Source organism: Aricia agestis, chromosome Z (genome assembly GCF_905147365.1).
Source record: "Aricia agestis chromosome Z, ilAriAges1.1, whole genome shotgun sequence".
NCBI lineage: Eukaryota > Metazoa > Arthropoda > Insecta > Lepidoptera > Lycaenidae > Aricia > Aricia agestis.
Window position 1 is genome coordinate 27,872,959 of NC_056428.1, and position 27,808 is coordinate 27,900,766.

General features: G+C 33.1%; 1 protein-coding gene across 1 annotated transcript in view; it reads right to left on the bottom strand.

Annotated features, from left to right (window-relative positions):
• LOC121738690 (dynein axonemal heavy chain 5) overlaps positions 1-27,808 on the bottom strand; it is a 46,302-nt gene that overhangs the window by 15,633 nt on the left and 2,861 nt on the right. Inside the window, exons 2-33 of the mRNA XM_042130908.1 lie at positions 23,869-24,006; positions 23,505-23,776; positions 23,323-23,420; positions 21,995-22,155; positions 21,445-21,561; positions 20,704-20,985; positions 18,658-18,982; positions 18,167-18,390; positions 16,234-16,381; positions 15,888-16,069; positions 15,208-15,411; positions 14,779-15,052; positions 14,381-14,435; positions 13,960-14,099; positions 13,679-13,827; positions 13,480-13,606; positions 11,436-11,602; positions 10,256-10,546; positions 9,954-10,182; positions 9,419-9,618; positions 8,974-9,255; positions 8,083-8,342; positions 7,782-8,001; positions 6,750-6,949; positions 6,166-6,641; positions 5,827-6,038; positions 5,317-5,541; positions 4,790-4,962; positions 4,378-4,533; positions 3,933-4,143; positions 2,254-2,448; positions 1,834-2,130 (exon numbers count right to left, since the gene is read on the bottom strand). Coding sequence (XP_041986842.1) covers positions 1,834-2,130; positions 2,254-2,448; positions 3,933-4,143; positions 4,378-4,533; positions 4,790-4,962; positions 5,317-5,541; positions 5,827-6,038; positions 6,166-6,641; positions 6,750-6,949; positions 7,782-8,001; positions 8,083-8,342; positions 8,974-9,255; positions 9,419-9,618; positions 9,954-10,182; positions 10,256-10,546; positions 11,436-11,602; positions 13,480-13,606; positions 13,679-13,827; positions 13,960-14,099; positions 14,381-14,435; positions 14,779-15,052; positions 15,208-15,411; positions 15,888-16,069; positions 16,234-16,381; positions 18,167-18,390; positions 18,658-18,982; positions 20,704-20,985; positions 21,445-21,561; positions 21,995-22,155; positions 23,323-23,420; positions 23,505-23,776; positions 23,869-24,006 — 6,690 coding nt within the window. The remainder of the gene's footprint in view (positions 1-1,833; positions 2,131-2,253; positions 2,449-3,932; positions 4,144-4,377; positions 4,534-4,789; positions 4,963-5,316; positions 5,542-5,826; positions 6,039-6,165; positions 6,642-6,749; positions 6,950-7,781; positions 8,002-8,082; positions 8,343-8,973; positions 9,256-9,418; positions 9,619-9,953; positions 10,183-10,255; positions 10,547-11,435; positions 11,603-13,479; positions 13,607-13,678; positions 13,828-13,959; positions 14,100-14,380; positions 14,436-14,778; positions 15,053-15,207; positions 15,412-15,887; positions 16,070-16,233; positions 16,382-18,166; positions 18,391-18,657; positions 18,983-20,703; positions 20,986-21,444; positions 21,562-21,994; positions 22,156-23,322; positions 23,421-23,504; positions 23,777-23,868; positions 24,007-27,808) is intronic.

The following is a 27,808-nucleotide window of genomic DNA, read 5'->3' on the forward strand; positions in this document are numbered from 1 at the left end:
AAGCTTGTGCAGAGTTCATTCATCAGTTCATTAGGGACATTTTTCTAAACGGCGCGGTGTTTTTTGGTTTGAATTAATTTCAGTTTGCTGACTACGAAAACACCATTGGTTTTTTTCTAGCAGCTCTAGTTTTCATTTTACACCCAAATTAAAATTACACATACTTTATTTAAAACAACTACTGTAAATGAGGAAAAAATGTCTTTTATAAGATTTCCTTGAATGCTGTGCCTGTATAAGATCCTAATAAAGATTCCAGTAGTAATCGGATAAACAGAATTTATTAGAATTTAAAAGTGCGTTATTTACATTAAATCAATTAACTATTTTTGAGAGAGCACGTAATTTACCTCGTCATAATTCGACTGTTGTCGCTTTACTTTAAAAATAAGTGAAGTGTCATCAGCAAAAAGTACTATCTCGTTATCATTATCCTTAACTAGATAAGGTAAGTCATTTATATAGATGAGAAAAAGAAACGGACCCAAAATGGATCGCTGTGGGACACCTAATTATATTTTGGTCCCAGTGGACCTTTTACCATAATTGACATCAACCCTTTGAGTCCTGTTCCTCGAATAAGATGTCAAAAGGTTGAGTGCCGAGTCCCTTATGCCATACTCCATAGTGATGCAATTCCTGATAAATGTAGCATGATCAACACAATCGAATACCTTAGAAAGGTCGCAAAATACACCTAAGGCATCCCAGGCTTCAAATATACTACAAACAAGACCGCATACGTAGTGGAACGACCGCTAGTAAAACCATATTGATTATTATGCAATAAATTATTGGTGTTAAAATGTACTAACAATTGTTTTAATATTATTTTCTCAAATATTTTACATAAAGTCGATAGAATAGATATAGGCCTATAATTTATTGGATCAGATTTAATTCCGGCTTTGAATAAAGGTACCACCTTTCTATGCTTCATTAAATCAGGAAAAACACCATTATTTATACAGTCATTAAAATAATTGGCCAGATAAGGAGCTACAATATCAATTATTTATTTAATAATCTTAGTAGACAGACCCCCAAAGACCTGTAGTATTTTTGATGGTCAATAATATTTAAACGTGTTAATAATGTCTTTAGAACCAATTTCTCTAAACTTAAAATTGACATCAAATTCCTTTACATTGAGTATTATTATGCACCGTCATCTTAACTGCGGAGAGAGTGAATAATCTCGAGTACTAGAGCTGCTACGCAAAATATACTAGTCTGATTTTTTTAAATAAGTACACTATTATAGTGTGCTTATTAAAAAGTAAGTGAAGTATTAACTTCAAATGTAATATTAATATTCTTGAAACTTTTTAAGTTTCAATTTGTTGGCAGTGAAAAAACATTCCAATTTTACATCTATACATCTATACATATACTTAAATAAAATTGAAGTGTCTGTTTCTAATATTAAAATAACCGTTTTTTACTACATGTATATGAATATTTAGACACCAAAATAACAATTTTTAGAATTTTTGTCTGTGTGTCTGTTTGTTCCGGCTAATCTCCGAAATGGCTGGACCCATTTTGACGAGACTTCTATTGGCAAATAGCTGATGTATTAAGGAGTAACTTAGGCTACTTTTTAACCGACTTCCCAAAAGGAGGGGGACATATTTTTACTTTTTTATTTTTTACCTATGTATTTTACATTTTGTTGACGCGGACGAAGTCGCGGGTAACAGCTAGTAAAAAATAAATATATTGGCTTAAATAGAACTTATATAGTATTTTAGTACGTATGTTGTTAGTACTAATTAATTACGTAATAATGTCATTAAAATAAAATTGGCGATTAATTATTGTACTTCTTACTTGAATTATTTTTAGTACCCATGGTGGATGATAAATCAATCCATTTTGATCGACTTGTCTTTTTATTGCTTCTTCTAGCTCTGGGTAGGTGGTTTTTTCTAAAACTTGATTAGGAAACAAGTCTGCTACTAGCGAAATAAAAAGTGGTTCATCCTCGTCTATTAATTTTGATAGATTCATGTCTCTTAAAACTCGCATTACTATAGTGCTTTCATTGTCTTTAGAATTTACACGTTTTACTGCCCCAAGAGTTCTTAGCACTGAAAGTATATTTCGAAGTCCAAAATCATAATGCACCTGAAACATGAGTAAAAATGAAGAATAATGTGAAAAATATACAAATACACATATTTGTATATTTTACGCAAGGTTGAAAGTGTATATTATAATATCTTACAATACAAAATGAAGATCTCTTACTTGTTTTGTAAGTTGCTCCTCACACAATTTGTACAAGGTGTAAAATTTTCGAGCCAGAGTTATATTTTCTAAAAAGCCACACGAAGCAAGTTTTACTCTAATAATGATTTGTCGATCTGGTACCATCATTGCAACTGTTCGAAATTGTATTTTTAAGTTTTCTGGCAGTTCTTTTCTACCAGCATAGCCTGGATTCTAAAATATTTAAGTACTATGAAATAGTAATGATTAAAAATTATAAAAATGTTTGAATAAAAAAAATAAATTTGAATTTAAATATAAGATTTACAACACATGGCTTCAACCGAACAAGTCCTACTTTAGGGATTTATCATACTAGCTGTTCGAAAGCGGGCCCTGCAGAGCGGAGCGGGCACGTAGATGCCATCATCATGGCATAAGTGCGGGATTAGGCGAGAAGACTTTTGAATTAATCATCATGAAATTTAAACAAGCTAAAACATAACCATGTTGGATATGTTTTAGGTTGTTTTCTATTAGAGGCCGGGCCGGCCTCTCATAGAAAACAAGCAATGAAACAGCAAAAAATGGAAGGGGCGTAAGCGACAAAATGGTTTTTGTCGCGTAATTTAATTTTTTTTTTATTATAAATACATTTTATATAAGCTATATAAGCTATGGGCAAATTAAAGTGTATGCTTGAACCAATGTATGTACAAATTTTGGAAGCTTAAATCACTCTTTTCTGTTGGCAAAATAGGAATCCCTTTTTTACATTCGTCTTTTTGATTGATTATTCGGTGTTATAAAAGTTGACCAATCGTGTTCAAGACAAAGACATGATGAATACTGACAATGAACTTTAATTTCTTAGCTTTAGTCATTGTCGAGAAAAATCGATATATTACAGTCAAATTATTAAGGCGTCGCCTTAAGAACAACTCCTAAAATTTAGGTCTCGACATTCGCAGATAGGTACGAATTTTTTTGGATTATTTTTTATTCGTTTGCAAAACAACGCATAGTTGTCGCTCTGCATTCGATTAATTGATAATGGAACATCCCAAATCTGTCGATATTTTCGTTTTCTTCTCCGGTGCCTTCGAAGTGACAAAGCTAATAGCAGAGTTTCCTCGTTGGAATCCATTTTTTTACTGACCGTATTGAACGCCGTTAACCCGCTACAATACGCGATGAAAACATTGCGAATCTGCCACGCGTCCGCGACGCATTCCCTGCGCAGCCGCGGCGTCTTCGCTACGCATTTGCCGCGCGCCCGCTCCGCTCAGCTACCGCTCCCAAACCTCTAGTATGTTAAGGCCCTTACTTAGGATTCCGTACCCAAAGGTTTAAAACAAGACGGGATTACTGAGACTTCGATGTCTATCCGTCTGTCTCTCTCCAGACTGTATCTAAAAACCGTGATAGACAGTTGGAATTTAACAGGTTATGTATTTTATGTATTTCTGTTGCCGCTATAACAAACAAATGCTAAAAATAAAATAAATAATTTAGTAAGGGCTCCCCCAACAAACATGGTTCTTTTATCTTTTAGCACGGTGTCGATAGTGGCAACAATGCTTTATTAATAAAAAATAAAATAAATATTTTTTGAATACCGTAAAATGGCTATTTTTGCATAACAGGGTCATACAAAAATAGCCATTTTAAAGTACGCTATTCATTTGTGACCCATTTTTTTTTATTAAAAACATTACCATTGTTATAAATATTCCAAACTCTGGACACATATCTGACATATCACCATCCGTGAAAAGGAACGACTTCTTTTTTTCTTTCTTCGCACTTAGTACAACGGCGACTTGTTGAGCAGCAACCGATAATACAGGAAGCTCTATTCGATTAAATTCGTCGAAACATCCCCAAGAACCAGATTGTGCAAGTCCTTTGTAGATTCTTCCCAAACCTCTATCAAAATTAATAGTAATATAAAAAAAACCTTTTCAATTGAACAGCCTAATGAAAATAAAAAAATCTGCTTTTAGCGATCAACAAAAAAAACCCAATTTTTTTATTTTCATTATGAAGGAAAATTTAAAAATAAGTACATATTATATTAATCAAATATTAGAATGCGTCATACCGGATTAAAAATATTTAACATTACCCTTGCCATTCTAATAATATAAATTTATTACATACCTATAATCCATTTGATCGGAGCAATTGAATACTACTACATATTTAGCAAGAGTTTTGCCCATGTCTTTAACAGTCTCAGTTTTGCCTGTACCCGCTGGCCCGCAAGGTGCTCCACCCATACTCATTGCTAGTGCTTGCGCTAGTGTAATGTAGCACCTGACAACACGTCATAGTTATTATTTTTACATTGGATGGGTAAACTCGTATAACCTGCGTTTAGGTTGAACAAGGTTTACTTATTCAATAAAGTATAGTGCATGTTTTGTGTTGATTTAATTTCTTACATTTTGCTCCTAATGAATTTAACACCTGTTCTACTCTGACATATCTTCGTAGCATTTATATATTTGTTGATCCTTTATGATTCTCACCTGATAAAAATAATATTGTTGTCTAGAAAAATTCAGTGTACCTGTCAGTAAGCGGCGTTATAACCAATCTCTCGGTACAACCCAAATACTCGTTCTGATACGTGAATGTAACATCTGTTACGGATATCCACGTTTTATCTGCATCTTCTTTGAAGTAAAATCGGCATTGCTTCAACCATTCAAAGTCATTTGCAGACCGGACATTTAAACGGCACTAAAAACACTTTTTTCTGTTTATTTGCCACGCAGGTTAGTATTAGTAGTATTAGTCTAGCCTAAAAGCCGATCACCGATTGGTGCCACCAACTGGTGGTGATCGGCTTTTAGGCTACTGTAGAATGTCGATCCGAATGAAAAATTAAAACAGAAGTCATAACGTGCTATACGACCTCGCATGTGGCCATACTCCTACAATCGCGAACAAGGTGTGCGTCTAAACCACAGTAAGAACTATCCCTTTGACTAATATGGCAAATCACACGAGTAGAATAGGTACACATTTTTGTGCCTAGACGCATTGATGATAGGGCTATTATTTTTGAATTGGGTAAATAAATCATATACTTACCAACATATCAAAAATGTCTCTTTGATGAACGTGTATTGTAATAAGTGTTTCGAATTTGATTCGGTCAATTTTCAATAAATCTCTTGTAGTTTGGTCTATCAAAGTATTGAGAAGTTCCAAAAATTTATTATTAGTTTCCATCATTATTTTTTTATCTTGCCGAGCTTGCATCAGTGCGAGTTCCGCATCTCTAGTCCAAATTATTTGAATACCTAGTAAGCCAACCTGTAACATTTAAAACTTTATCTTAACTTTTGTACCAACATTATAATCAGTAAATGTCTGGGCTGGTCACGGCATTTCTTACAGAAACATATTAGTAGTAGCCACGTGCAAAACAAGAATCTCAAATTATTACTACACTTTACTAATAAAAGAACGCTCCAAGATACCTTAGATGATACAAAATGCTTTGTCTAAGAAGGGTCTTTTCAATGTAAGAGACGTTATCGTCTGGGTACGAAGTGTGGATTTATAAATAATATATAATTAATATATTGTAACAGATACCTGTGCTGGCATTTTATCAAGAAATAAAAGCAGATTAAAAGAAGGATCATTAAGTACTGCTACGGCATTACGTATAATCGAATGAAGACTGCTCTGTGCGGATTGAAGTAAAGATGTGAGCCAGGTTTCTACTGAACCTTCCGCACGGACTGGACGTTCCAGCTTAATTTCTTCTCCTTCTGAAGAAACAATTGCAATCATTTTATTGTATTCTGAAAAAAATTTTAGCTTCGTATAATGTGTTTTACTCAAATATTTTTAAAGTAATAACTCATCGTCATACTTGGCTAAAATAATTCGTAGTTAAACATAAACTAGTACCATAAATTGAAAACTTACCAATGTCGTGGAATTTCACATATCTTATATTGTCAAAAATAGATAACAAGTGATTTTGAATCGTATGAGAATCCGAAGCTTGTCCTAGAATTTCTAACAAAGCTGGGTCTGAGACGAAAAAGAATCTTGGAAACATTGTTCTCTTTCTTTCTAAATATCCACTTAAACTCTTCTGACATAATTCTAATTGTTCCTGAAGGTGGGGTAAAAGCTGCCTAAGAAGGTCGTCTCCTACACAGCATGACACAACTCCAGGTGTTTCATGGGCTCTTTGCATAATTTTTTGCCAAGACTTATCTATTTTTGAGAATCGTTTAGCTTCTTTAGGCAATTGTTTAGCAATGTCACCACCAACAAATACAGCTTCTAGATAAACCCACATATTTTGGACAAGTAGCCATCTTTCCAGAATTTCATTAGTGCTTTGCAGGTCATAAAGCCACTGTTGTATTTGCTTTCTAAATGGTGCATTATATCTAAAAACGGTATTAGAGAAGTAGTTCTTTAAAATAAAAATAAACATGACAGAACAACTGAAATCCAAAATATCATTTTGCAATTACTAAAATGTGTACAAAATATACCTATTGGACAAAAGTGAACCCAAAATCATTAGACTATCTTCAAGCTGTCCTATTGTTTCAGCAGTGGTGTCTCCTCTTAGTAATAATTCACCACGATTATTAAATGTTTGAAATGTTAATTCGTGGACCGACCATTCATTTGTAACTTGTCGTAACTTAGCTTCAATATCTTTTTCTTTCATGGCTGAAATGCAAATATCCTGCACAAGAAATATAAGTTAGTAGAATTTCAGCTACAAATGCAAAATGTTTGGGATATTAAGTATGTGTTCATCTTATTAACCTCGCGAACACCGGGATGTCAAAATTCTATTGAGCCTCAAATACCGCGTTTTATGGCGCCATTTAAATTTTTCTAAAAAATATTTTCCAGTTTTACAAAATTGCGCCAATCAGGAACTGATTTAGTGCTTCCTTTTTGTAGCCAACTTCATACTCTTAAAAATAATGGACAGAACCAACGAAATTAAATCTTATGTTTATATTAGCGTCTTATATTAGCGTGAGGTCGTGCGTGCATTAGGTGGCTCAATATCGAGCCGGTGGTGCACAGAGGTATTTTTGGGTGACTCGTTATGGTGTCGGTGGGGTTCAAGAGGTTAATGCAATAGACTATTATAACCGTTTTTGAACAATTCATCGACAACACCGTCAGACCTATATTTTATTGATCGGTCGTGTAATTATTATAATTTATTGTTAAAACTGGAATAAAGTGGAAAAGTATACAAAGTTATATATATTTAAGATAACCATAAGTTCACTCTTTTACCCAAATATGTTGGTTTTATTAACCTGTATGCATCCATAATATCATCAGCCGTTTCATCAAATCCGTCCTTGTCTCAACCTCAACGAAAAAACCTTAAATTTTACGGTTCATTTTTGGCATCGGTCAAAGCAATTTCTTTAGTCGGAGACGTAATGTTGAATTGACGATTGTTTGAAGATATTGAGGTTGACTGACAGTCAAGTCAAATCTGAAGAAAACAACTAATGATACGGATAGTAATGTTAGTTTAGTATTATTACCTCAATATCTTCTTTATTTTGTAGTAGAGGTGCCTCCAAAATATTTTTTAGGCAAAAGTCTTCACTATCGAGTTCAAATATGTACTTAGTTACTTCCATTATTCGTTGCCAATGTCGAGGTTTCATTGCTTTATTGGCCATAAGTTCCAAAAGTGGACACATATCATTGAAATCGTCTATAGTTTTCTTTAACGCATAAAATGCGGGCCATTCCTTGAGACTACCAAAAAAATTGATGTAATAAGTAGGAGAACATTATTCCATTTAAAACACTTGTTTATGCTGCATACTTAGTACTTACCCTTTCGGAAGTTTCCTACATCTGTTTTGAAATTCCATTAGTTCGTTATTTATTTCTTCGATATTAACATCTCCCCAGGGTATATCATAATAACCACTAACGCGGTCTATTACGTCATTATATAGTTTGTAAAGTTTTTGCAATAAATTTAATTCCTTTCTTATTTGAGCAAGCTCTGGATATTCCGTATGTGGTAGGCCAAATAACTCCTCGCCGTTTTGATAAGTTTGTAGTTTACGCCACATTCCATCAAATCGATTCTTGTAAATATAATTAAATATTTTTAAAAGTGAAAAAGAGGGTTTGACTAATACATTGTACTGGGTGTTAGGGTTAACACCGTTATCCTTAAAACCATCAAATGAGCCCGTCAAAATGAACAACTTTTTCTATGAGAACAATGCTGGGAACTCAACAACAAATTGCGTCTTCATACCCATTATGAAGATGCAATTTGTTGAGTTGTTGACGCAATGTGTTAACTCTATCAACTTGTATAAAACCATCTATCAAAGGGGTACGAAGATTTTGACTGACCTACTTTCGCTAAATGTGTTTTTTCGCGTTCACGGATATTTTTTTCAAAAATGGATAGTTAACATCAATACAAACAAAAAATAATCTTAGACAAAACCACGTAAAGAGTCACATTTCGAAGATATGAGCTGCTAAAGTTTTACCAATTTAAGATATTGCAACTTTGGTAGCTCAAATCTTCGAAATGTGACACCTTACGCGGTTTTGTCCAAGATTATTTTTTGTTTGTATTGATGTTAGCTATCCATTTTTGAAAATAATATTCGTGAACGCGTATAAACACATTAAGCGGACAGTAGGTCGGCCAGGCTCCATACAAAAATCTTCACACCCCTTTTAATTATAACTATGTACCTGGAACAATATAAGACGATCTGACGCCTCTCTTGGGCTTAATCCCGCCTGCATTGGACCTGCGTGACGGTATTCATGGCAGTATTCAGCGTTATCTTCTCTGAATTTATTCAAATTACATTTTAAATCACTTTCAAACTGTGGTTGCATTTTCAATAGCTGTACGTGGGATGCTAGCGCTGTTGCTTGTAATTGTTGCCAACTGTATCTGAGATTGTCCACTTGTTCTAAGTCTTGTTTGCTCACAGGTAAATCATATCGAGTGATAACGTTAAAGGCTTCCTAAAAAGTGTAACAATTACGTCACTACTTATTTTTTATTCACTTTAAGTAAACCCTGCACACGATGATTCTTAAGAACTAAGCCCAACATTGATGATAAAGGTAAGATTATTGTTAAAGTTTTTCTTTTTATTTATTTTGCATGTTTTAGAGTGTAACTTACTTCCACTGGATCGATTTTTAACTCCATGTCAACCTCTTGTTCTCTTATTTTTTTTAACGTTTCCATTACAGTTCTAACATCATCTAAGTCTCGAATTGGTCTTTCCAATTTGTGTTCTAAATCATTCATTATTGCATAAACATAGTCCATTTCTCGTTTGTATTTTTTTCTCATAGCTTGACTTATTCTGAACGTTCCGTCTAATAAAAAAAACAGATTTTAATTCATTATAATATTATGGAAAACGTATAGTATTTTTAACATGGCTAAAATAAAAATAATAATAAATAAATGCATAATTTAACGGTTTCAAAATGACTCGAAAATTTCGAAACGCGAACGGTAAGTGACTTGTACTACCAAAACAAGACTGACGACAAACTTTTAAAACGTTTCTTTTCACGTTTTTGCTCTCATAAGTATTTTAACAAAAATCAATATATATTATTTATTAAAGTACTACATTCCAAACTTTTATGACTTTCTGCAATGTAGTCACAAACTAATAAGTTTTATATTAAAATGTAAATTTTACTTCTTAGTTCCGTCGAAAGTCCAAGTTTTAATTTTTCAGTGGATATAGCAAGACAATTCCCAATGATTAAAACATCTGGCTCTGTAGCTAATTTCGCATCCAGTTCACTATGTTTCTTCAAAGATATTTCAAAATCATTGAGATTCCAAGCTAGAAGCTGGCGCAAGGTTTTTTCACATTTCCATAAATAATGATATGGTCGCCATCGTTTCACTAGTGTGGTTAGTTCCTATAATTTTAATTTTAATAAAATATTTTAAAAATACTTAAAAAACCAAATACTTAAATAAAAAGAAATATACCGTTTTTATGTTCTGTGTACACATAGACAAGAGAGTCACTGTTTTAAGTGTCTCTTTGTTTTCCATTATGTAGTTATAAAAATTTTTTTGCTGCAATGGAAAAACTGGTTTTTCTTCTGTTTCTAATCTATAATACTTTTTTCTTTTTATTTTGGTTGTGTCATTATTCCCTTTGCTTGATTTTTGTGTCACATTGTTCGACGCTGATACTGTATGGACCTGTTCATCAAGTTTGGTGATAACTTGCTCAAATTGATTTTTATGTTGACCTGCCAGCTTTTTCCAATTTACCTATAGGATTTGGTAAAGCATTTCGCAGGATAGGTATTGCAAAATATTAAAATGTTATTAACATATAGTATAATGAAATTAAAGACATAGGATCGGTGTGCGGTAAAAAGCAGTAAACATAGCAGTAGTGTAATAGCGGACAAAACACCAGTCATTTCCACATGTGATATGTGAACGGAGATAGACAAAACACACACAATTAACGACACAAGAGGGAAAAGAAAATAAATAAAATATTATAATTTATCAAACACCACTTTTTTCTGATAAACAATCTAATAGTAAGCTGCTACTTAATCAAATCAATTTCATTTGACCAAATTTAAAAGCTATTCATCAATCATTTGTAAGCAGTATTAAAAAAGGGAAAAGCAAAGTGTACTGTCGTTATAAACCTATTATCATAATTTATTTTCTGAGATAGATAACACAGGTCAACAAAATCGAAAAAAAATTGTTTCGTGCAAACTTATAGTAGTTTATATTAAAGTTTTGTGTGCACAATATATGTTTCTAAGAAGTTTTCATTCTATCAGCTCAGATTTTTAAGATATTTCATTCCGCTTTAGGGTTCTATAATCAACTAAACTTGATTGACTACGGTACCCTAAAACGGAACCCTAACCAGCAGATTTTTTGGGTATTGGTAGTTAATAGTAACATTGTCCTACAAATAGAACAATCCATATTTTAGGACCATCAAATCAAAGTATGAAATCCTTTCTATCTCTGTTAGCTACCACTTCCAAGATTTTTCGCATATAAAAATGTTGTTTGTCTTATCAAAATAAAGCTACTCACAAAAAATTAGAATGATACTAATTAAAAAAAAAATCTAGGGCTCCCTGACTAATATATTTGAACTAAACAATTAATTTATGATAAATACCCTCGTTGGTTTTCCTCCACTCCATTGTGCTACACCTTTCGATAAACCCGTAATGTATTTACCAGCTGCTACTAAAACCTCTTGTATTTCGTCTATAGAGGGATGTATTGATACATTTGGAATCATTAATGTGGCGTGCATAAGAAATATTGGCCGCTTCTGTTCGCCTGGAAATTTATGAAATAAAACTTTATCGCTATTATTTTTATTAATATTTCTGCTGTTGAACTACAGCCAGACATTCTCAGTAGATTTTATTTTTTCCTAGTTTAGTCCTTTCGCGATACCGTGAGTCGGATTCGCGCATGAAGGGTTCCGTACGGTTATAGAGCAAAAATAGGCCAAATTATGTTTTTTTTTTGTATGGGAAATATTTAAATATAAATAAACATTTATTTTATTTTAAATATTAAAGTACATATATATTTGAGGATTTTGTGAAAATTTCAAGTGCCTGTTACTGGGGCCACCGCAACCGCTTAAATTTTGCCGCGCATAAAACCTACCAAATATTTTTCAAGGGATCCCTCTTGTCGACACCCAGCATTAAACTTAACAATGTTAACGTTTAACCCAAGCAGTCGCTCTGTTATCTCGGGTTTTACTTAGAAAATAAATTTTCGTTTTTAGATCATATAATTCAGACGGGTGAGAAAGCTAAACGTAACTTTTATTCATTTACCAAAATTTCCACTTCAACATGGGGTCTCTCATTTAAAATTATGGTACGGCTCGTCGCAAATTATTACAAAGCCAACGTCTTGCTCTCATATTCCTGTGTAAAGCTTACAGAATCACAAGTACCGAAGCTTAACCCTTACTAGCCGGAGATTTACCCGTAGACCTTGAAATACTACCACAATTAAAATATTAATAGCCCGGACTTTTTAAACGCTCGCGATAAACCAAAAATTGCTAGATTAGTTGAACCCTTAGATGATTCAGTTCATTTCCTAATGTCCGAATGGCAAACGCGTTGGGCTAACTCCGCAAAAGTTAGCCCAACGCGTTTGTAACTTTTTTCCAGATATACGTCAACGGCTATCCAAACACTGGGTGGATATTATCTCAATTCCCGACTGGTCATGGTAATTTTAAAGCCAAACTCTATGGATTTCAATTAGTAGATTCACCCATGTGCGAGTGCTCGACCGAAGCCAACATGTTCGAACAAACCGCCCATCATGTTCTCTGAGAGTGTAACCTCTGGCAAAACGAAAGATGTATAATGCTTAACAACATACTTTGTAAATTTGGAGTCCCATATTACGATGATCTCGTAGAGAGCGCAAGGAACTTCCGGGCCTATAAGCGTTTTTGTCATAATCATTACTGCAAACAGTGTAACACAACAAATTCCAACATTAACTTAGAACTAGCTTAGTAGTCATAATTAACATTAATTATTCCCGTGGTGCTTTCCCTTTAGTTCTTTGACTTTCGGTCATTGCAACTTTGTGCTGTCTCCCGCTTTTTGTGGGGAGGAAAAACTGTATACTTACTTCCTACTACTATTTTCTTCTGATTAATTTCGTTGCGAGTCCCAAGACAGCTTTAGCATGTCCCTCGGGCTCCCTGAGATCATATCAAAGGGTTTTAGTGGTTGGATATCGCTGTCGATCCTGGCGACACAGGAGATACAGTGGTGGGAATGTGTGGTGGGCCAAGTGCTTGTAACCATTATTGATATCGAGCAAAAAAGGCCAAAAAAGTCACGTTTGTTGTATGGGATTAATTATTAATTTTATTTTGTTTTCAGTATTTGTTCTTATAACGGCAACAGAAATACACAATCTGAAAATTTCAGAAGTCTAGCTATAGCGGTTTTTGAGATACAGCCGGGAGACAGACAGACGGACAAACAGACAGCGAAGTCTTAGTAATAGGGTCCCGTTTTTACCCTTTGGGTGTGGAACCCTAAAAATGAAATCCACTAAGAATGAATTATCAAAAATTAGGATTACACTATAAATTAAGATGTTAAAAGAAGATTGTTATGAGATTTGTAATTTCTATTCAATTTTCACAATACCTTCATACTTACCAAGATGTTCATTATAAAACTTTTTGATTATTTTGTCAAGAGCTCGTCTGGTCACCTTTATGAGTACGTCAATTACCTTCCGACTATAGTATCTCCTCATTTCTGTTACTGCGTTTTTTACCATCTCCTAAACATTAAAAATTTTTTAAAATTGCATATTGAAATAAAAATTACATTAAAAGAAAAGAAAAAACGCTACCTGCATGCTTTTTGACAGACCGCCAGCTGGTATCGAAATAAGCCTATGTGGATTCTCAAAACATTCCCATACCGCTGACCAATCCTGTTGGCCGCTCGTTGTAGACTCGTTCATAGTGGAAGCCGGACCAGCGGTTGAATGTGCATCATCTAAAAATATTGTTTTACACAAAAACAATATAAGAATAAGTATCTTTTCTCTTTATGTTCATTTTTATAAAAAATCAAGGCTTCTAGGGCAATAAAGTAAATAAAAAATAGAAAAAAATACATTCTTTATACCTTCGGCTACAAGAAACTCAAAGTCAGGATTAATTTCACATGGCTTAAATTGTTGAGCAGCCTTCTTAACAAGTTCCAGAATTTCTTCAACAGCTTCTTCTACCATAAGACTTTTTCTATTCAACTCCATGCTAGCGTTTCTAAAACACACAATCTACGTTCATCATGTTCCTTTATTATGAAATATTAAGTGCAGCTAGAAAGTAAAAAGATTACACCTCAAAAATTTTTATTCATTCAATAGATTTTAAAATGTTTGATTAAGAGCTTGAAATGCAACGTGCATCGCTAGCAAAGTGCTTGCGATGTTGTTGCGTGTTTGTCTTAGGTGACAAAATTTTTTCGGTAAATTTAATTTTATAAAATTTTAATCGTTGTTGTTATAACCTACAATAATAACAATAATATGATACTATCATACCGACAGCCGCTCTCGATGTGGTCCAAAAATTCATCAATCGACCAAGGATTTTCATCTGCAAAAATGAAAATAAAAAAGTATAATATTTAGCATGCAAGCTGTATTATATTTCTTGTTATTTTTTTTCAATTAGATCTCGTCGTCGATCGTGTTTATATAATCAGTAGATCGTATGGTGAAAGATCAAAAAAAGATTTTTGAACATCTTGTATAAACGATGTAAGTATAACGGTTTTTGGTTTTGTCAAAAAAAGGGATGAATTTGGTACAAAACCCTTTTTTGCAACCACTGTTCTTCGTACAGATTTCGTGTATGAGTAGTAGTAGTAGAATTTAATTTTCCTGTCAAATAGTGGCACTATTTGATAGGAAAATTAAACATAAAAAACATGCGTTACCTGGCAAAGTAACGAGTGTAACCTCTTGCATACCAGCTAAAACATAAATTATTCTGTTGACATAAATGTCGTGAACTCTTGTTACTAAGACATCAAAACTTGTAATGGCTCCATTAGCTCTATCAATAAACTCCTTCCAATCCTCACAAGTCCAAGTAACACTTCGTAGACCTGGCAGCAATAGTGAAGATAATCTTACAACTTGAGGTAATAATAGCGGTCGAACTTCCAATTTTACTTGACGGACAGTCCGTAAATAATCTTCCAATAAAAACTAAAAAAAAAACAACCGGGAAATCGAATCCGAATTATAGACAACATTATTATACATTAGTTGGCCATTTCACTATTCGCTCGCTATCAGCAGACCCCGATTCGAACAGAAGTATTTGCCAAGATCGAAATTAAATATAATTAATTTATTTATACCTGTAAAGAATCGTTAATTAGAGTAAAGTACTCTTTTTTGAAGTAAAGAGAGTGGCAAACAATTGGAAGATCGAGACCCATCTTAATTAAACAATCTGATTCTCGAATAAGCAGTTTGATTTTATGATCTAAGTTCACACTTAGCCTGCCGGAGTCATCAATTTTTAACAGACTGTTAGTGAGACTGTCATCCACATCCCAAATCTGTAATGCAAAATGTAATATAATAATATAGTATCATGCGGGAACCAATTTCATTTTAAAATTATGAAGTTATACATTATATTTTAACTAGTAATAAGTATGTTATTAGTCTTATTAAAGTAAATATAGAACTACGATACTACTCAATAATAAACTGTGTGCTAAAACGTTAACTGTATTCTTCGAGAATCACGAGAGAATAACAAAGTATTCAAGCATTGCTACTATAAGGGTCGTCTAGAGCGACATTAAGAAAGTCTTCCAAAGTTGAACGGTTGATTAAGGTTGGAGACTTAATTTGAGCATAGTCAAATGGGAGCCGTTTGAATAGATAAAGAGAGAATGGGAAGCGGCAACGTTACTGATATGAAAAAAGATTTTGGGCTCGTAGAATAAACAATAAATGTATTAGAATTATTATATTATAGTCTCTGTGACCATGAAATGTCTCTAAAAATATTTAAATTGGTACATACATTTTGATTCATCCATACTGCTCTCATAGTATCTTCATAGTTGATAATAAGATTACGTGTGGCGGAATACTTCTTCATCATGTCTGCCGCCGCAGGCAAAGCATGTAAGACCGGATGAGCACAAACGCTTTCCACGGTTTCTGTCATATTATACATTAAACATCGGGCCCATTTTATACGACCTACGAGATTAAGTTTATGAAGGTTAATAATTATAGGAGCTAACCATCTACGAAAGGTAAATAAAATACATAGTATGTTGTATATTCCTACTTAATCGACAAAGTTATAAGTACAAGCGATATCCGCTTATACTCGAGCAATGTTTCTTTTTATTAAAATTTACCAGCAACGGGTGAATAGTTTCGTGGTAATGGAGGATCGTCTTTTTGTCTCTTGAACATCTTCATAATTTTATCCACTTCCTTTTCACTGTATTTTAATACTCGGTTATACTTTTCGCCAAGTTTAGTTATTTCTATTTTTTTGCTGACCTTCAACATTTTAAATAATTAAGAAAGTGTTCTGTTGTAATTATTACACAGGTCTACAATGGTTTTCCTCTTTAAAATCTAAGGGCCGGGACACAAAAACACGATACGACGTCGTGTCGTACCACGACACGGCGTCGTTTCACGATGCCACGTCGTGTCCTGGGAATCTACGACGCGCATCGTAAAAAACTACGACGCGACATCGTGACGTGCCACGCGATATACGGCACACCGTAGTTTTTTACGATGCTCGTCGTGGATTCCCACGACACGACGTCGCATGGTGAAACGTAGTACGACACGACGTCGTATCGTGTTTATGTGCCCCGGCTCTGAGTAACGTTTTCTATAGTTTCTGATGTGCTGATTACGAAAAACATAATTATTAAATTACTTCAGCTTAATTTTAATTGCATTTAAGAAAGAGACGAAATAAATCCAAATCACTAATTTGTTAATTACTACAAAATAAGTAAGTAATTCGCATTAACCATGTCGAAAACGGTTAATTTGATTTAATTCTGTAATAGGATATGGTACTAATTATAATATATTCTGTGGTAATAGTGAGCTCATTAATACATAATGTTTAGGTAATATTACCTAATTATTGTAAATTTTAGGAAAAGGGTCTAATAAAGATAAAGCAAAGGGTTTTCTAGAGTACCTGCACTGATTTAGAAAATTAACGGTTCAAGTGTGCGTATCTTGCTACATAAACTTTAAAATGTCATCGCGAAGTTGTTTTAAGTCCTCTCTCTTGTTAGGATTCCGTACCCAAAGGGTAAAACCGGGACTCTATTACTGATTCGTTGTCTGTCTGTCTGTCTGTCCGTCTGTCTGTCTCCAGGCTGTATCTCAAAAAACCGCTACCTATAGCTAGACTTCTGAAATTTTCACAGATTATATATTTCTGTTGCCGCTATAACAACAAATACTAAAAACAAAATAAAATAAAAAATTAATGGGGGCTCCCATACAACAAATATGATTTTTTGGCTTTTTTTGCTCTATATCAGTAATGGTAACAAGTAGGCACTTGAAATTTTCACCAAATCCTCAATTATATGTGTGCTATAATAATAAATATAAAAAATAAATAAACATTTAAGGGGGGCTCCCATACAAAAACCACATTTTTGTCTACTTTCGTGGTACGGAACACTTCGTGCGCGAGTCCGACTCGCACTTGACCGATTTTTTTTGTAATATTTGCGGGAAATATAATATGGTAATAAAACAACGAAACAGCTATAATATAACAAAAAACTAATTTGGCGATGAATCCGCGTCGTCCTTTTTCACCTGGCATAATATGAAAGATGGGCGTGAGTGTGAAGAGAGAACGACGATGTTTGATTTTTTGGCAGTGTATTGTATGAGTGATTGAAAACCGGAGTCGCCCTCTTAAATATGTAGCAACGAAACATAAACCTATCATAAACAATCCTTTGGTAGAACATATTTTAAATTGCTGAAGATGGTTGAACTTTGCTGACGAAATTGGTAGCATACGTAGTTTGTAGAATGCAGGTAGGTGGTATTTCCATAAATTTATTTCGTCCCATAACTTAAGTGATATTTGTATTTATTCATAACTTCTTTTTAATGCGTATTTGAGGTACCTGATCAAAGGAAACGATGCGTAAATTAACCAAAAAGAGACCTGCATTAAAAATTAAAAATCGCCAAAAGTGTAGATAGATGGTCTTGCATGGCATGCAATTGATCTCATTAACTTTTGATAATAATTTTAATAAACTTCGCATACCAATAGATATTTACCTTTTCAAATCTAGTTAAAAACTTAATTCCTTGTGGTGTTTCCCAAACACTTGAAAAATTAGATTCTATGGTGTTCCCGATTGATTGTTTTAGAGCATTTGTTTTATCTTCAAAAGCCTGGAAGTCTTTATCAAATTCATTATTTCTATAGTCTAGGTAATCATATTGGCAAGTGGTGACTGCTTTTTTTGCTTCTGCGAAGAAATTAATTGCTTCTTCCAAATCTTAAAATAAAAAACACAGCTTACCACACTAACTAAAATAATGTTATGTAATTGGATAGTAAAAATATAATCTGCAATTATTCTCTAATTGTAAAAAAATATTAGTTCGTATTTTCCGAATGAGTCAGTCTTATGGTTTCAAGATTTGTCGTGCTGTTTTATTCTGTACTCGTATAAAAACTTATTTAAAATGCTGATTAGCATTATGTAAAACAAAGCTTAATAATAATAATATTCAATTTTGTTACGTCATAATATAACACTCACCTTCGCCTAATAGAAGACCCTCCATCCTTTTTTCAAATAAATGATTGTAATCATCCATTAAATCAAACATAGATATAATTTTGTTCAGTCGGTTACAGAACGTATCAAATTTTCCGAAAACATAATTTTCGGAAAAACTAAATTGCTCAGTATTAGGAAGGAATGGTTGATTTTTTACAAAAATATATGTGTCTCGGTATGTTTTATTCAGGTTAATACAATGTATTAGTTTATTTCTCACTAAATCACGATTTTGAGACCAAATCGTTTCTTTGAAGCGGCAAGTAATATATTGTTTGCAGGTTTCTATCATTTGGTTTGTTATCTAAAATTTATAATTATTATAGTTTAGTTATATTTTAAATATTATGTTAATCGAGAACGTTACAAATAGGGAACCTGAAAATAATATCAGTTAATATCGATAATTGTAAATTTGTCTCAATTGACCAGCACCACAGGAGTATAGAAACGGAACAGAGACAAAGCTTCTAAAGAGCTATCAAAATTTATACCTGTTTTGGTAGGGTTGGCACAATTGAATAAATATTAATTTTACTTACTCTTTAAATTAATAATTTACTTAAGTACTCTAAATATTTTCTATTACTAATTCTGAATCGAATATAAAGTTTTTTCAAATAATTGATTGGGAAAAACTCACATGGAATATCAAATGTACATTATTGTACACGTGCTAATATTATGTCATCAGTCTCCAATACCGACATTTGACAATTTGTACTTGAAGATCAAAATATTTGCGAAAATTTTGCTCAAGCAATTCAACAAAATATTATGGTATTATCAAAAAATCTGATATCACACTACAGTCATACCATTCATACGACCTACTTAATGTCCTTGTAATGCTAAGAAAACATTTTTTTCCCATATTTATGAGTTGTTCGGATCTATTAACATCGGATACAATCATTTCTCATTTTATTGGCACTAAAAGAAGCTTATAATTTGTCAAAAAAATATATTTTTAAATATTAAGTTGGGGAAAGTTTTTTCGCGTTTTATATAAAAATTCAAAAGGTTTTTTTATTAAGTTTATATACAATTGACTAAAGTATAATATATGTGCCATTTTGTTCGATAACTTTTTGCCATCTTGTTGGTTCGGACATGGATGGACATGTCCGAACAAACAAGATTGCTATAAAAATTTTGGGGCTTCTGATGAAAAACTACGAAAAGTGGTTTTGGCAGTCCTCTTGTGATGTTTGCCTGACACTGTCTTAGGAATTCTGCAGCGATCGAAACAGGTGGAAATAAGGACTATACGGCGGATGCATAAATACCCGTAATTTTTGCTGAGTGGCTAAAGCTGTATAAGGTCTAGCGTTATCATGGTAAAAGACTATACCCCTTCTGTTGATTAAATCGAATATCGAGCTCTTTTGTGGTCAATCCCCTTCCCTTCCCCCATCTTCGGCTACATCTTAACTACGCATATGCCGATCTTGCTCCTTTTTTTCAAAACTAGCATCAGTTTTGTCCGTTACAGGGCAACCAGAGCGACGTGCATCTTTGATATCACCGGATTGAAAAAGCTTGAACCAAATTTGCGCTACTCTCACAGATACTGTATTAGGTCCATAAACATTACTTTTTTTTTCGCGGCTTGTGTTGCATTTTTACCTTTTTTGTAATTAAATTTTAGAATGTATCGAATTTCTTCATTAGAATTACTAATTTTAACAATAAGAAAAACAAATGAAAATCTCACATTTACCTAATTTGAATTTGGAATTGTCTTCTGTAAAATTAAAACATTTTAATGATACCAAAATCAGCCAGATACAACATTTGAAGCGGTTTCGGCTCATACGTGACAAGCGGCCAATTTTCACGCACACACACGTGTCGCACTTATAGAGATGTACCTATCACAGCGGATTCGTATGTAGTTTTGTCTCTATTCCATTTCTTTACTCCTGTGCCTGCACCTCGTAACAGGTTCTTACCAAATGTAGGTTTTCTAGAAAAACATTAAAATAAATATAATATTAACAGGGGAATAAGGACCCTTATTACCTTAACCATCAATGACGATATTCTTTCTGATGTATTATAAAATTGGGAAACACTGTGGATTAGTCTGACAGTTTGTAACAAATTCAAAATGGAATCCTTAATTTTAACTGGATCGTCTAAATATAAAGAATGACAGCATTTTTCCATCGCCTGAATGAATTTTGCATTGTCCTTAGCTTCATTGTAGCAAAATGTTATTTTGTGATCGGTATCCCTCCATTGTTTTATTACTTTCGAACACGACAATTGAAGACATGACAAAGTCAGTTGTACTTCATTATCCTAAAATCAAAATTAATTTATTCATTAATTTCATAAGGGAACGGCATTTTTGTTTTATGAAATATTATGACCAGTACACGGTTATCGGGGTGCTGATTCCAAATCGGAAGTCTGATTAGTGTAGCAACTATAGTTTTTGAGATATTATATTGAAAGTGCTATTTTCAAGATCACAAATGTTACAAAAGTAGTAAATATCATTTTTACAACTATTTCCTAAAAAAAAAATGTGAAATTTTTTGTGACTGATACTAAAATTAAGCTCATAGGCACTAGCAATCAATGGCTGTATCTCAAAAACTAGAGCTGTAAGAAAAAATCTGAAGGTTGATTTGAAATCAGCGGCTCCAAATTAGTAAATAACAGCAATAAAAGCCCATCCAACAGTATAAAACTTTGATTTTGTTCCCCTGAGATTATTTAACAAATCAAAATGTCTGTGGTCCAGGCAAAGGGTACCTGTAAATATGATGCAAGCTGTGAAAACTGAGCACCTCGTTTTTTCCAATACTCTAACTCATCTTGCGGCCCACTTGAGTCTACTTCTCTTCGTAATTGTTCGCTTTCACTTAAAATCTATAAAAATAAATATATGGCAAAAGATAAAATCATAAGCCGTGTATTAAGGCTTTATAGATAGACACGTCCTTAGGAAAGAGGACATAATAATATAACCAGTTTAAACTTGACATGTGTTTGTACTCCCATAATTGTGTGACTTAAAATGTGTGTTGTGCTCACAAAAGACACAGTACCATGAATGTCAGAGCCTCTTACACAAAGTTGTAAGTCAAACTGTTCCTGAACCGTGTTTTCATGGAAAGTATAGTTAAAATCAATTGGTTTTATTTGAAAAATATTATCTCTTAAGTAACAAAAAGGACAAAAAATAGAGCAACCGTTCCTCATGTAATGGCGTTACCAAAAACGTAGCACATAAAATATACGATTTACGACACTCTAAAATTATTTGCATTCAAAAAAACCTGTTTTGTGAAAGTAATTTTACCTCCATTATTTTTTTTATCCATTCGTTGACTCTGTTTTCCAGTAGAGTTATTGTTGAAGGAACCTTTGCCAATTCTTTGAGGTCATTCGGATTTTGTATATTTTCCATAAGAGATTGACCATCGTGAAAAATATTTACTTGATTACAAACATCTTCACATACTGTAAATCAAAATAGCAAATACAAGAATTGCAATATTAAGAAAACCGGCCAAGTGCGAGTTGGACTCGCCCATGTAGGGTTCTGCAGCAGCAATAAGGTTTATTTTTATAAAATTAGAAGGTTTTTGTTTTATTTTTATATTTTAGTTGATTTAATTCAAGTTAATTTATTATGTAAAAAAAACCATTTATTACGTAAAAAAAAACTACTTGCTAGATCTCGTTCAAACCAATTTTCGTTGGGTTTTTTATAGTAAAGTACATCATATATTTTTTAGACTTATCATGACCCTACTTTATAAGTTAGACCCCTCTAACTTATAAAGTAGGGTCATGATAAGTCTAAAAAATGGGTACACACATTTTTCCATTTTGGAAGAGTCTCTATCGCAAACTATTCAGGTTAGAAATAATGATATTAGAAACCTCAACATGATTTTTGAAGACCTATCCATAGATACCCCACACGCATAGGTTAGATGAAAAAAAAAATTTTGTTTCAGTTGTATCTATAGGGACGCCTAAAATTTTTAGTAATTTTTCCATTTTTGTATCAAAATCTTAATGCGGTTCACAGACTACATCTATTTACCAAATTTCAATAGTATAGCTCTTACAGTTTCGGAGGAAAGTGGCTGTGACATACGGACGGACAGACAGACATGACGAATCTATATGAGTTCCGTTTTTTACCATTTGGCTACGGAACCCTAAAAAATTGTAATTACGAATATGAAGGTAAACGAAACTTTAAGGCTTTATCGCGAAAATGGAGACTATCCCCAATAGAAAAGTTTTTCGTTGTCGCTTTACCCCGCAACCTTCGACATGAGTCTTCACATCTCACTAACTTACTACTGCCACCCAAAAGTCATTTTCATTATTATAACAATTAATATCTTTCTTTTTAAAATTATAGTTACCTTATAATCAGATATACCTGATACATACTATATCTAAAATTTTGATTTTATTTTTTTCATCCCCATAATATTCTTATACCCCATAATATTTGATGAAACTTTTTGTTCAATCTTTGCTTATAAGAGAAAGGTTGTTTGTATGCACCATTTTTTTTACCTTTCAAGGCGCTGCAAAATGATCTTAGCCCGGGTAATAATTGATTTTTAACAATTGGAAATCGTGTCTCATCCTCATCTCCGTCAGTGTTGGGATGCGCTAATGCATTCATATATACATGTTCCATCACCCTTTCGATTGCCGTTACTAATCCAACTTTATCAGCGTTTAGAATACCGCAAAACCTGTTTTATTTTGAAAAAAAAATATAAGTAGTAAAAAGATTCCTTCTTATATAACAGTTATATCTGGTCTTTTTTAACACTTACAAGTCCTTATGAAATCCTTCTTCTGGTAACTGTTTGCTGACGTTAATCCTAAACATATAAATACATATGCCAGTGAATTTCACATCCCAACCATCGGATAAAAATAATTTCTTTTTCATTATCACTTGCGATGCAGTTTGTTTGACTTGTCCTTGTTGCCTTTGCTTACTATTTTCGGCTTGCGGTCGTTGTTCAACTTCTTCGACGTTTTGATAGTACCAAAGTAGTTTATTTCTCATGTGGGGTAAAAATAACTGATTAATGTCGTCGAGCTAAAAGATTAAAATTTTTAATAAAATATTTAATATATACAAATATTATTTTATTAAAAATTTGTTCAAAACTTATAAATATGGCTACTTGCCATATTTCCTTCAAAAACATGATCCATTATAGCGTGTCTAGGCAAGCCTGTACCATCCAACAACAGTTGAAAAGTGAATTCCAGGCGAGGATCCATTTCCCCTCTTCTTGCCTTGCGTTCGCATTCTTCTCGCCTTTTCTGAAAAACGTATCGCAATATGCGTCATTAAATTTTTTGAGAGTCGTACAACATTCAGCTTCAAATGACGAATATCTGCCGATAGCGGGCTCTTGCTTGATTATATTTTTCTCCATAGACGAAAATTTCACAATATGCCATATCGTACCTTAATATAACTACTATGCCTGAATGAAACTGTAAAATATTTGCATAAAATTGTAGATTAAAGAAACTGCAGTTTTCGTTCCTGGATTTAAATATTATTGTTCCTAAGAGCTTTCAGACAATTATGCCTGTATTTTTAGATGTTTACTCGAGATTTTCTCCACTCGACTAAGCCTCAATCCTTCAAAAATAATTTCATTCTTTCAACATAATTCTTAATAATTTTCGAAAATTGAGGTTGTGGCGAGTAAAGGAGATCTAAAGTGTTTATTTTATTTTCATTTATTCGGGTCTCCAAACAGTCTTACATTAAAAGTTATTATATATCTACACTATATATATACTATTATAAAGAGGAAAGATTTGATTGTTTGTTTGTCTTGAATAGGCTCCAAAACTACTGGACCGATTTGAAAGATTCTTTTACCATTGGAATCCTTCATTAATTCTGCTGAACATAGGCTAAATTTTATTTTGGAAAAATGTAGGGTTCCGTAAGATATTTGGGATTTTCGGACGAAAGGTGTAAAAAATCAACCAGAAATGTTACTTTTTTCGCGTACGCTGCCTAAACTATAAAAGATAGAACCATAAAATGTTCTAAGTAATTGTAGATCTTTTAAATATCTACAAAAAAGTCCGCAACACACTATACCTATCTATGTTGAGTGAGGCACACTTACCATTTTTTTATTAAAAAATCTTGAAATGTTTTTGGACTACATTTAAATGCCTTTATTGTACTCATGGCATTAATCCTTATCAAAATAAATTATTTCATTACAAGTACAGTTAATGTAGATAATATTTGGTCTTTAAATGATTAAAATTGGACGTTTGGTTTTAATGTTATGGCAAAATTAAAATATTACGATTTATGCTGCACGTTGCGAATTGGGCGTAGACAAGGCGCGCCGCGCGGGTGTGCTCGCCCGGAGAGTCCACGTAAATATTAATTATTATTACCTCGATCATGGGAATCGCAGACACAATAGATTTATAATATAATAGTTATGCGACAGCCGGGTGCCGCTTCATTGATGGGATAATATTATAGAGCTTCATCAATTCATTACGTTTTGAATGACTATTATTTTTGATTGCTATTATAATTAATTTCTATAACTATAAATCTCCAATAGCGGCAGCCGGCTGCCAGCATAACAATTATTGAAGATCTATTGTGTCTGCGATACCTACGATGCCGATGGAAGTATAATTAATGCATATTTTTAAATCTACACTACTTCTGCTGAACATAGGCTATAGCCTATAATTATTTAATTAGAGAAAAAAGGGAACCGTATTAACATTAATGTTGTCTAAAAAAACTACCAAAATATTCCATATATTGTAAACTAACATAAAGATTGAGTTAGAAATAAAGATTGAAAAAAAATTATTTAAAAATCAATGTCCATCCGTGCGAAGCCGGGGCGGGCCGCTAGTTTTGTATAAAGTAAAGCATACATTAAATGTAAAACCAACGGCGGTGACCACAGATGAACAATTAGAGCAGCGAGTAGATTAATTATATTATTATAGGAAAGTATATGTAATTATGTGGGTGTGCAATACATAATATACATACATACATACATTTATACATGGTGTAACAAAAATAAATGATAATACTTTAGGATGTGTACGTGTTCCTTGTAGAGAGTTCACTGTGAAAGTAGCAGCGCTGAAAGACCAACATTTTTTTCCACTTTTGTATGGGGAAACTCGTGACGCTCGGGCCCTTGCCCATACAAAAGTGAAAAAAAAATTTCGTCTTTCAGCGCTGCTACTTTTACAGTGAACTCTGTACAAGGAACACGTATATATATACAATGTGTCCCGACACCGGTGTCCGATCCTTAAATGTCGTGATCTATGGCATATTTTATCGACAAATTGACCCTCAAATTTATTTCTCTCTCATGGTTGTAAAATAGCAGCCATTTTAGTTTTTCTCGGGCTTTCACACTAATCTGACCAGAACTGCTCTTGTAAATATCCTATGAAGATAAAAAAAGGTCTCATTTGATAGCTAAATTTGTGGACTACGCTTACACAGGCAATATGTTATAAATTTCGTGGAAAATAGAATAACCCAAGTTTAAGAAAAAAAAAATTGTGTATTTATTATTAATGGCTTTTTGTAAAAAATCTAGCACATTAAACTTGTTCTTTTTTATGAAGCCAGAGAAATTTTTTTTTCATAAGTTGGAGAAAAAAATAATTTGAAAGCCAATTTGTCACAAATATAAGCCATACATCATGAGTTCAAAATTTTTTACTCCAACTTTTGAAAAAAAAATCTATATCTATATATAATCTCTGGCTTCATACTAATCTGACCACCTCATTAAAGAAAATTATTATAACTTCTAAACTATCTGACTCAGAGCATTGAAGTACAATAAATTTAGAAGATGAAAACTTTCTCTATCTATTTAAAAAATAAAAAAGAACTAGTTTAATCTGCTAGATTTTCCACAAAAAGCCATTAATAAAAAAAAAAAATTTTCTTAAACTTGGGTTTTTCTATGTTTAATTTCACGAAATTTATAACATATTGCCTATGTAAGCGTAGTCCACTAATTCAGCTATCAAATGAGACCTTTTTATCTTCATATGATATTTACATGTGAAGTACTGGTCAGCCTATCTAGCATACGCCAACGAGATATTTCACTCTACATGTTTTCTCGATGTTTGATGGTTTTCATCTCTATTCACCCTAGCATGACAAACATTTTTTCTCGCGTAGATCTATCATCGAAATAACACATTTTTATAGAGTTTGATCGAGATAATGTCGAGATTTTGACATTATGAGACTAGTAACTACTCGTCTCATAATGTCAAAATTTAATTATTTCGAGAGTAAGATATCTCGTTGGCGTATGCTAGGTAGGCTGATTAGTGTGAAAGCCCGAGAAAAATTAAAATGGCTGCCATTTTACAACCGTGAGAAAGAGAAAAAATTTGAGAGCCAATCAATGACATTAACCCTAGAAAGATAATCATGTTGGGGATAACGTTAAAGATATTCTTGCGCTTCTCGAGCGCACGACTTTTTTAGGGTTTCTCTGACACCTGAAAAGCTTTTTATTCAAGACCAGCCTGCTTTAGTATACAGTTCATACTTATTAGAAGTAAATAAAATCTAAACATTTTTATAATTATTTATTTTACGAATAATATAACACAAACTTTTAAACCTTTAATAAAAATTAACAAAAAATATCAGTCTTCTTTTAACAGTATATAATTTCTCTTTGTGAGATCGTAACAAGTATTGCTTATTGCGACTTAAAAATAACATAAAAGTATAAAAAAAAAAAATATCTTTGAGACTTATATTGGTACACTAAATGCAATCGACACACACATCTTTTTTGTGTTCGCCACAGATGCATTTCTTGCATTTCGTGCAAGTCATTTTTGACATCCGCCTTTTTTTAGATGTGCATAAGTCACAATATCGCCTTTTTTTTGGTTCCGGCTCACCTTCTCTATCTTCAGCTTCATTTCTAGCCAATTTTGGTAATGTAGCTTCTATAGCGGCTCGGGCAGATCGTTTAAGAGTAGGAATGAGCAATCTGCTATTCATCCAGGGCTCTGTGAGTTGAGTGTTTAATTTTTTCATAAACTCTCTACGATT